The following is a 10,091-nucleotide window of genomic DNA, read 5'->3' as shown; positions in this document are numbered from 1 at the left end:
CTCAAGAAGCCAAGACAAGACCACAAGATCCAAGTTCACTTGTGAAATCTCGCAGTGTCTGCCGTTGTGAGGACCGCTGTATCAGTATTCGATCGATACAACTGGTTTGCTTTTGATCGATGCAGCTTGATCATGAAATCTTCCGGCATTTTCGTAAGCCAAGGGCGCGAAGCGAAGCTGTGATGCCGTGATGCACGTGATGACGCAGCATGACTGATATGGTTGCAGGTGTCCCTGCCAATTTGCTGTCTCCCACAGATCTGAAATGCTCTCACGCACTTGAGGCATGGCTGGTGCCATGTACTTCGCAAATTGTCGATTGCCAGGAGCTCGTATCAATCATTCAGGGCTTTTACTTGCGACTTACCAACCATTGCATCCTTTCAGCAAGAGACAAGTGCTCATCTACTGCCATCAAAGCTTCAAGGAGGACACAAAACGTCCAGTATTCAATATTTACCCCCTTGGCTATCGCTCTTCCTTTGATCGCTCGCGGAGTGGTTGTATAGCAAGGTGATGTGCTGTCCACCATCCAGGTCCTGTTCTTTTATGTAAGTAGGGCCTCAGCATGACTTGAGTTGGTGGCAATAATGCATATGGAATGTATACTGAATGGCGATCCCATCTTCGATTGCATGGGCTGGTGTCTACTCTGTGTGTCATGTTTGCCCATCGCTTGGCATGGCACGGCCAGGTTTTCCTGGGATCCACGAAAAGTGAAGGACGTCACCTACAATGCCAGAGTGGCTGTTTCTCCGGAAGCGCCCGTCCAGCAGGCCCCCATTCGGATCACAGTGCTGGGATCATGGTGGGCAGCCCTCTTGCTGGTCTGCACCACCATGATGGTCTTGGCATCCTCATTCACCGCCTTCATATTGTATGTGCGGCCACTCCTGAAGGTACTCTGTCCCTCATCACTTGTGCCTCACCTGGAAATCCCCAATTAGACGGACATGTCGGTCCTTACATCAGATTCCAGCCCTTGCATGCATCATGCGGGTAGGACTCGTGCAAACACGTGGGTGGTCTCGCAGAGGGCGGAGCTCGCAGCATTGGCGTGTGAGACAGCGGCGCAAGAGCTCGAGAAGGCATCCGTTGAAATGGACAAGGCAGCTGAGGTGATCCCTTGCCATCATGTCGTTTAATGCAAACACCTTGCAAAATTGAGCAATTTAGGAGGTTGGATCACCTGGGGGCTCCTTGTGAATTGGGTGACAAACATAGATATGCCAAGTAGTCTTGCAGAGTTGACTTATTCAATGGGTGGCTCAGCTAGGGGCTCCTGGTGTTTCAGGTGATAAACACAGACATGCCGACCACCCTGAATGCAGTGGAGCGCGCAAGCATCGAGTTTGAGGAGCTGGGGCGCAATCTGAACATGCTCAGCGGCCCCATTAGGCGCGCGGCCGTGCCGGCACTCGCTGTGCGCACAATGGGGTCCAGCACCGGCGACGGCATGCGCAGAATCGCGCAAGATGTCACATCCCTGACACAGGTGCAATCTCACACACTCTTCTTTCCTCACTCGACACACTTTGCACTGCGCAGAAGTGGCAAGTTCGCTTGTACATGAGGTGCTTGCTGTCGGCAGTGTGTCTTAGAGGTGTTGTGCTGGGGTGTGCTGTGCAGGCGCTCACTCCCGCCATGGAGGGCTGGAAGAGGCGCATCGGGCGGATAGCAACCAATTTTGAGGCGGCCAACAAGGACACGATTCAGCCGCAGCAGCAGGACGGCCAGCAGGCAAGCCTGGCTCCTCTCTGCACTTCTGTCTTTGTTCCAGAGTGACCCTGTTGTTGCTTTAAAGCCGTCTGCTCAATCTGGGTCTAGGATTTCTCCTGTGAAATACGTTTGCATTGTCGATGTGATATTGTCGATAAATGCATGCAGGAGGCGAGCAAAGCATCGTCCCCCGGCAAGGCCAGGGAGCGCACGGGGGACGTGTCCAGCCCGCACTCTGTCTGGACGAGCTTTCCCGACGCCGTCGAGGCAGGAAAAGCGCGGCTGGGAGCTGCCAACGGCGCAGGCACGGCCGAGGCTGCGGCAGCGAGGGAGGAGATGGTGTCTGCCGCATCGGGCATGATGGCCGAGGCCAGCCGGCTTGCATCAGACATCGTCTCTGCAGGTGCATAGTATGCACTGCACACACGCTGTATCCTAGGACCATTAGTGTGGTCGACTGCCCGGTGATTAGTCTTCTGCTATCTGTACTGGTGACCGCCAGTCCCGGTTCTGATATGGGATTCTGTTCCGGTGTCAGAAGCGACCACTGCGAGCGCGCAAGGGAAGGGGAGCGGCAGGGGCGAGAAGGAGAGCGAGGGCGGCGCTTCTGATGCGGAGCTCTTGCGGCGGAGGGAGGCGGCACAGGCCGTTTTCAAGGCCCTGTTCAAAGCGCAGGAAGCCGCTGCGGCAGCCGCTCAAGCATCAGGTGCCGCAGACTGATGCCCACTGTCCACAATGGAGCAGTAACTGGCCTGACACAGTTCAGACCGCGGTAATGGCTGTTCTGAGTGCATGCAAGGTGGGGTGTCAAGATCTAAGCACGGTCTGATGCGATTGCTGGGCTGTACAGGTGAGCTGGAGTCAGCGCTACAGCTCGCCGAAGAGCATGCCTGGTCTGAGACGCTGCCTGACGGCAACGGCAAGGGAGATAAGAGTGATGACAACGATGGCATGGGGTATTCAATGGAGGGCAGACAGGATGAGCAGGCCGACAGGGGAACCACCAAGATAAGGAGAGGCGGTGGCAAGTCTGTTGAAGCTGGCGAGAGCAAGGCCAAATCAAGGAGTGGCTACAGGTGGTAAAATTTAGTGGGAAAAGTCCAATTCAGACTTGAAGTCAGCCCTTCAAAATTGTGTGGCTTTTTGCTCAGGGTTATCTCTTGTTGCGGTCTGCGAGTGTGGACCCGAGAAAATCTCTTGTCCTTCTAGAAAGGGCACCCCTTCGAGTTGCCTTTCCCTTTTGTGCTTGATTTGACCTTGTATATTACTCGACCAGATGCTGACTGTTTTAGACCTTTGCATCATGCAAATTGCATGTACCACTAATCGTGTTAAACATGATCGAGATATTCTCCTTCAGATTGCAATCCTGTAACTGTGAGCGTTGGCGCGCATCCTGTTAAAATATATCCTGGCACAAGAGAGCCAGCTGGAAGATGTAAGGTCTCAAGCATTCAGACCATTTGTTCATAAGCCAGCTGAAGATTATCCAAGTGCACCATATTACCGGTGCACACTCCAAAGAATGATAATCATCGTTTACATCATGAACCATGCTCAGTCGGTACTCCCTCTGCTGTTGTCAACCTCAATCTCTGTTTCGAAAAATATTGGGCTCTTCCCGCAGGACTGTCTGGGTCAAAAAATGAATGTCATGCAGCAGGTGAAAAAATCCAAAGCATCAGGTTACCAAAATAAAATTTATCCCACCTCCCGTCACACAACAATCACAGATACATGGTTCCTTGCTCAACCCTCACATGCCGACTTCCTTCACAATATTCCGGGCAGTCTCACAATGCCCGACAGTCACAGAACTCGGTTTTACACGATTGTACCAGTCGCCTCACTGAGCCGGGGCGCCTCCTGAACCAAATTCCTGCCGCGCATCTGAATGCAGGCGCGTCTGCGGCTCTCTGGCCGCAGCACCGTCTGCGGCCTCCCCCAGGGGGTGCGTTCTGAGCAGCAGGCTGTTTGACACGACGGCCAGGGAGCTGAACGCCATCATGCCGCCAGCCGCCGAAGCATTGAGCGCGATGCCCATTGACGGCAGCAGCGCGCCGGCCGCCAGGGGGATGCCGATGATGTTGTACATGAGCGCCCAGGCCAAATTCTGCCGGATCTTGCCCAGCGTTGCCCGGCCCAGCACTATGGCCTCCACCACCTGTACACCCCCACGCTCTCCTTTTCTAGTACACATTGAAGCTGAGCATCTATGTCTGTCAAACCGCCTCATCACAAAGGTGCAAAGTTGCAAGCTATTTCAAGCACATTTCTGGAGAGGTGCGCAGATGCATACGGCAGTACATGACATTGCTAATTGCAGAGGACGCCAATTGCATCCTAGGTGGCTCGAAACAGGTATCAAGGCGGCACAAGCAGGCACTGTAACAGGTGTCAGCGAGCCGAAGGCCCTGCAGAGCGCGCACCTGGCCCATGCGGTCTCCTAGGAGCACGACGGACGCAGCCTCCCCAGCAGCGTCCATTCCGCCGCTCATGGCAAGGCCCACGTCCGCGGCCGCCAGGGCGGGCGCATCATTCACCCCGTCGCCCACCATGGCCACCACGGCGCCGCCCGCTCGCAGCTGCTCCACCACCGCCGCCTTCTGCTCCGGCCGCATTCCCGACCAGGCACTGTCCGCCTGCACACGCTCCGGCCGCCCCGTCAGCCCCCAACGACCCATTTGGGCAGTCTGGCGTCAAGATGTGTTTTTTTTTTGTCTGTCGTGTCTGAAGGAGCAGGACGACGAGTGGCACGTGGGGGACAGCATTCAAGGTTCTAAGGAGCAGGATAAATGTAGACGTGTGGATCAAGAACGCCGCCCATTATAAAGATTTTCTCTTATTCCTGTGCTTCCAAAGCAGGGCACGGAGCAGCACGGCAGGCCATGGCATCACCTGGGGCAACAATGTTCTGGAAGTAGACTGGCATGTTGGCCAGAGCAGAACCATAATGAGGACAAATAATTTCAAGACAGCAATTGGCACCTGGATGCCGGCCTGCTGTGCAGCGGCGGTCACGGTGGCCGCATTGTCGCCGGAGAGCAGCGCTACGCGGATATTAAGGTCCTTCAGCCGCTGCACGACCGCACGCGCGTCCGGCCGCAGCGTGTCCCTGAAGGCCAGGCTGCCCACCAGGCCCCGCCCCTCCACTGCCACGTGCACCATCGACATGCCCTGCTCGGCCTCGTCTCCAGTCCTGCACCTAGCACACTCATTTGAGTTCATTTCCCATGCGGAGCCAGTCAAGCTCAAAATTCTGCAAGCCTGATTGAAAGCTGCGAGTGCTTGCTGTAGAGCACACCTGCTGGGAGCAGTGCTGGTTGAGGCTGACAAGTGGCTATGAGTTCTGTCGCTGCTGTGGCCGTCTGTGTGGCCGCTCCCAGAAACTTCGCGCAGCTGCTGTTCCACCCACTCGCGGTGCCCCACAAACACCCTGCATTCAAAATTCGACTTGATCAAATCTGGTCCACCATCTACAAGGTGGTAACATCAGAGTCCCAAATCAGATCCATCCGAAACGGGGCGCTTGTAGGCAAGTCTGTCATCCACTATATGGTATGAATCTCATTAAGAAAAAAAGGGGTTCTAACCTGGCGCCGTCGACTGTTGCGCGCACGCCGGATCCCGGCTCGGTGGAGGCGTCCCGGCTTCCCGGCACCTCCACGCCGGCCGCGTCTGCCGCCGCCAGCACCGCAGCCGCCAGTGGGTGCCGCGCAGACGACTCAGCCGCAGCCGCCCAGCGCAGCAGCTCGGTCTTGGACACGCCCTCTGCCGGACTGCTGGCCTCCAGCCGCAGCCGCCCCTCCGTCAGCGTGCCAGTCTTGTCAAACACCACCGTGTCCACCTGCTCCATAGCACGTGATGATCTCAACCCCATACCTCGCGCCTTTTTAAGAAACGTTGGAAGATCTCCAGCATATTTGGTGCACATCCCAGAATTACCGTACATGAGGTAAATATGATGCAAGAGCAATGCCACAACAGACAAGAGAAACCATTGGATCCACACGCCGGCCTCGGACAAAGCAACTGTTTCTTCATTTCTCAAAAGGACACCCGTTTGCAGCCGGCACAGGCTGATCGCTCCTGCGCAAATCTCAAAGGCAGGGAGGGAAGTGCACCTGCGCGATGCGTTCCAGCACGTCGCCGCCGCGCAGCAGCAAGCCGCGCTTGGCGCCCATGGAGGACGCCACCAGGACGGCCGTGGGAGTGGCCAGGCCCAGCGCGCAAGGGCAGGCCACAACAAGCACGTCGATGGCCAGCTTTGTGCCCAGCAGCAGCGCGCCGCCGCCTGCCACGCTGTCAAGAGCGCTCGGAAACAGCGACGCCCCTGCACACGTTAGGTCCTGAGTTGGCACTGACTTTCCAAAAAATTTCCTAGCAGCCTGGCACTTGGTCTTCTGCCCATACCCCTGCAATCTAGCTTTTCGCATGTAGACGCTCAGAACTACACATCTGGCTCCGCAGGGCAATCAGAGGAAGGGTGAAGGCAGATATGGTAACTGGCAACCATTCTTCTTCACAGGGGCTGCTAAAGAGGGCTGTCAGAGGAGACTGAAGTGAAGAACCTGGGCAACATTGCAAAATGAATGGACAAAGGGAGTGGAAGGGGGCAACGCACCAAGGGTGGACCAGAAGGCGAAGGTGGCGGCGGAGGCGGCCATGACGGAGAAGCAGAAGCGGCCGGCGATGGTGTCGGCCAGTCGCTGCACGGGCGCCTCGCGTGCCTGCGCCGCCGCCACCAGCCGCCCGATGCCCGCCAGCATGCTGCCCGCGCCCGTGCTTGACGCCCGCACCGTTATCGGCGCCTCAAACACCACCGTGCCCGCCGTGACCTGCACAGCAATTATTCTTATGATATGTGATGCAACATCATACATGGTGCAAGAACTACTAGTGCAGGCATTGGCACGTAGCGGATCTCTGCATGGTTTGATCCTGTGTCTGAGAAGTAATTGTTGCACCAAGCTCTACCTACGAATGCCCAGCTTGCTCCCGAAGTATGTGTCTTCCTGCCGACCATGTGCCATGCAAGAAGAGCAGGGTCCTGGATAAAGAATCGTGGGAGATGCAGCAGAGGAAGTGAGCTCACCAGAGAGCCCTGGGCCTTGACCACTAGGGCGGCCTCCCCGGTGAGCATGCTCTCGTCCACGCTGCAGCGCCCCTCCAGAATCTCACCATCCACGGGCACCCGCTCGCCCGGCAGCACTCGCAGCACGTCCCCTGCCCGCACGCTGGTCGTGGGCACGCTCATCACCACCAACGCCGCATCTCCCTTGCCCTCCGCAGCCTTCGCTGCCGCCGCAGCCCCGGGCGCGGTCCCGGCATCGATGACTAAGCGGGTGTCGGCCGGAATCAGCTTCGCCAAGCTGCGCAGGTCGGCTGCACCCAGCAAAGTTGGCTGTCAGGGATGGGAACAACACTGATTACAGCATCTGTCTGACAGATAGAGTGCTCAGTGCTGCGGGGTAAGAACAAGAGAGGGTCCCACATGATGACACAAATAAAAAGAGCATCAAAATCAGAGGCTTGCCGGAGGCCTTGAGGCGTGCGCGCGCTTCGAGGGTGCGTCCCAGGAGCACAAAGGCCAGCAGCATGACAGGCTCCTCCAGGAAGGAGGCATCAAAGGCCATGCCCGGCACCAGCGGCGCAGCCACCCCCGCAGCGAAGGACGTCAGCGCCCCCAGCCCAATCAGAGAGTTCATATTGGGGTTGCCCCTGCGCGCCATGCAAACATCACAAAGTCATCAGCAACCCTTCAGGTAGATTCTTCCACTTTAAGCTTGTACCGCCTCACTTTGCAGCAGCTGTACATTCCAGAACAGGTAGGCCACAGGCAAAAGCTTCTACATGCACGTGATGCAGAACTCTTACAGGTGACCTATATACTAATGGCTGGGACAGCATTACAGTACTGGCTGGTAGCCTAGTAACTACCCCTGTTACATGGAGGGCATCATGCACGTCACAACATACCTGGCGAGGGAGACGAGGCCGTCCTGGATGAGCGGTCGTCCCGGGCCGAGCAGCGCAACGGAGCCGAGGACAAGGGAGACGCTGGGGTTGGCCAGGGCGTTGAGAACCGGCCCATGCGCGAGGCCGTGCCAGCCGAGGCCATGCAGCCAGTGGCCGAGGTGGTGCGTGCAGCACACCAGCACTAGGCCCCAAGACAGGCTTAGGTCCCACAGACTCCGTTGCAGCTCCTCGCGCTTGCGCTGCTCCGACGCCTCCGCGCTGTCCTGCATGCCCTCCTCCGACGTCCTCACCTTCGCTGGAAAGCCCTGTGCATGGAAGCCCTCAAACGTTATCCTCCATTATATGAGCATGTCTCGCAATGACTGCAGTTGCAGCAGAACGCAGGACGCAGTGGCATGCGCGGATGTCCATGGAAGATCACAGGGAGGTGCCATGAGGATGATCATGAGTACTGGCATGCAGAGAAGATGGAGGGCAGTGCCTTGGATGTGAGCAGGTCTGCAGCTTCCGCAGCGGAGCTCTGCCCAGGCCGCAGCTTGACCACCGCGCTCTCTGTCAGCAAGTTGACGGCCGCCTGCTCAATGCCGGGCTTGCTGAGAAGGATGCGCTTTACAGATGCGGAGCAGCCCCCGCACTTCATGTTGCTCACGTCCAGGAGCACTGTCTCTGTCTCCCCTGCAAACAAGTAAGAACGTTCCCTTTAGCAATGCTTGATATGACGTTGTGGCAACACACTTGGCTTTCAGGGATGCTGCTCTTCAAATGTCCCTCCCTCAAAAGGCTTGCAAGAACTTGTGGGTAGCCAGGTAATAGCTCAACACCTTGGTGATCTGTAGGTTCCGCAGCTTGCACTGCAGCCAATTGTGATGTTGCAGAATATCTGCGACCACATCTCGTTGATCCATACTGCCAACATCTGAGAGAGGTGCCCCAAAACTGCGGGGCTCGTGCACCACAGAGCGCCCCTTGTCCCCCTTTCCTGGATGAATGTTTTACGCCAAGCCTCGAAGTGTAAGATGAAGTAGCTCTACAGCGAAGTATCGGGGAATGCAGCATCAAGAGTCGATTGAATACACGTGCTGAAGGTTTCCAAAAAGTTAGTGACATCTCCATAGCCCTTCCCTTGATAAGATTGCTCTCAACAATTTCATCGTGCTACTGCATCTGATCTCAATATTAAATTCTCTTTGACGATCAGAACACCTGATAGATCCTTCAAGACTCTGTCTCATAATGAATCTATCCCAAGATGACATGGCAGGTCCACCAAGATTGGCACCTGAAGGCTCTCTTCAATATGCAGCTGCCAGTGATTTGCAGCTGGTTCTCAGTTGCTTGATTCCCAATATGTCGAAAGGACGTGTGGTGTTCATTATGATGAACTCGCTCGGATAGAGCCACAGACTGACAGAGTGGTGTAAGCATGGCAGTATGGGCCCTGCAACAAGCCCTCAGGAGGGCGATCTCTGTCAGATCAGTTTTCAGTACGGCATATTCGAGATCAGAAGCTGCTCTGCCAAATGTCCCACTGTCCACTATATCTGCAGAAGGCTCCAACATCGCTAGATCTTTGGCAGCAAACAGCTGGAGTAGGGATACTGGTGCGTATCATAAGGGCACATACCACCACATACCAAAGTAGTACAAATTTTATCTGCACAGTGCATGTGACACTGCTTTGGCATGTTTCAGGTGATGCCTGCAGACACCTGAGTGAGTCTGGACCTTCCGAGCGAGTATCAGAGGGTATAACAGTGGGGCATGCACAAAAGGAGACCTTCAGAATTCCTAGAGAAAGCCTCCTGAGGCTATGGCAGCTGCCGCATGTGCCAGCCCAGGCAGGGAGGGATGCATGTGATAGCACCACCGCAGGGGTGGATTCCCTTCCTGCCGGTCAGCAGTCCCCACTGTATGCAGACAGCGTGCGCAGGAAGCGGAAGCACAAAATGAACAAGCACAAGCATCGCAAGAGGTTGAAGAAGATGCGGCATAAGTCAAAGTAGGGGCTGAAGGGCAGGGGCTGAGCTGCGTCAGCTCTGACTGGGCTAGGGCGTCATATTTTGGCGTGCCTATTTTACAGCATTGGCCAGAAATGAACAATTGTCGCAACATCAACTTAGCAAATGAACTTGTGCACTTGCCCCGGTTGATGGCTTATGGGAAACAACATTTGGGGTAGAATGAGATCTCCAAAGCTGCTGTCCAACATCTTGGTCCGGACTCGAGAGGGCACAGCACCGCATCCCACAAAAACACTATTTCAATTGCAACAAGTCAACAGCGCCAGATAATCATTGCAAGTCTAACACCGGGGTGCAATGTCCAGAAAACAAGCAAATTCGGGCAGTATGGAATCTTCTGGTAAACACACCGGTTGGCTGACATCACAACCT

At 55.8% G+C, this 10,091-nt stretch overlaps 2 protein-coding genes across 2 annotated transcripts; one reads left to right on the top strand and one right to left on the bottom strand.

Moving 5' to 3' along the window:
* Positions 1 to 635: 635 nt before the first annotated feature.
* COCSUDRAFT_40691 (hypothetical protein) lies at positions 636 to 2,802 on the top strand (the record flags this gene model as incomplete). The annotated part of the gene is made up of 7 exons (XM_005649939.1): positions 636 to 899; positions 1,035 to 1,118; positions 1,295 to 1,495; positions 1,630 to 1,767; positions 1,888 to 2,122; positions 2,258 to 2,425; positions 2,570 to 2,802. 7 exons carry the CDS (start codon positions 636 to 638, stop codon positions 2,800 to 2,802), a joined length of 1,323 nt encoding a protein of 440 aa, XP_005649996.1.
* Positions 2,803 to 3,248: 446 nt separating this feature from the next.
* On the bottom strand, positions 3,249 to 8,368 carry COCSUDRAFT_28011 (heavy metal translocatin). The gene is made up of 11 exons (XM_005649938.1): positions 8,151 to 8,368; positions 7,699 to 7,983; positions 7,214 to 7,440; positions 6,815 to 7,104; positions 6,344 to 6,557; positions 5,844 to 6,052; positions 5,313 to 5,566; positions 5,054 to 5,155; positions 4,708 to 4,918; positions 4,149 to 4,361; positions 3,249 to 3,883 (listed from the first exon to the last, which is right to left on the bottom strand). Exons 1-11 carry the CDS (start codon positions 8,336 to 8,338, stop codon positions 3,566 to 3,568), a joined length of 2,511 nt encoding a protein of 836 aa, XP_005649995.1. The 5' UTR covers positions 8,339 to 8,368; the 3' UTR covers positions 3,249 to 3,565.
* Between the last annotated feature and the right edge of the window lie 1,723 nt (positions 8,369 to 10,091).

This window comes from Coccomyxa subellipsoidea (assembly GCF_000258705.1).
Source record: "Coccomyxa subellipsoidea C-169, whole genome shotgun sequence".
Lineage (NCBI taxonomy): Eukaryota > Viridiplantae > Chlorophyta > Trebouxiophyceae > Coccomyxaceae > Coccomyxa > Coccomyxa subellipsoidea.
Note: the sequence above shows the minus strand (reverse complement) of the source record. Positions and strands in the feature narration are given on the sequence as shown.

Excerpts from the sequence above, each read along its gene's own strand:
- COCSUDRAFT_28011 (XM_005649938.1), bottom strand. The coding sequence starts at position 8,338 with ATGAAGTGCGGGGGCTGCTCCGCATCTGTAAAGCGCATCCTTCTCAGC. Across the intron at positions 6,053-6,343 it reads CGCCTTCTGGTCCACCCTTG|GGGCGTCGCTGTTTCCGAGC; the intron begins GTGCGTTGCCCC and ends TAACGTGTGCAG. Across the intron at positions 4,362-4,707 it reads CACAGCAGGCCGGCATCCAG|GCGGACAGTGCCTGGTCGGG; the intron begins GTGCCAATTGCT and ends GAGCGTGTGCAG.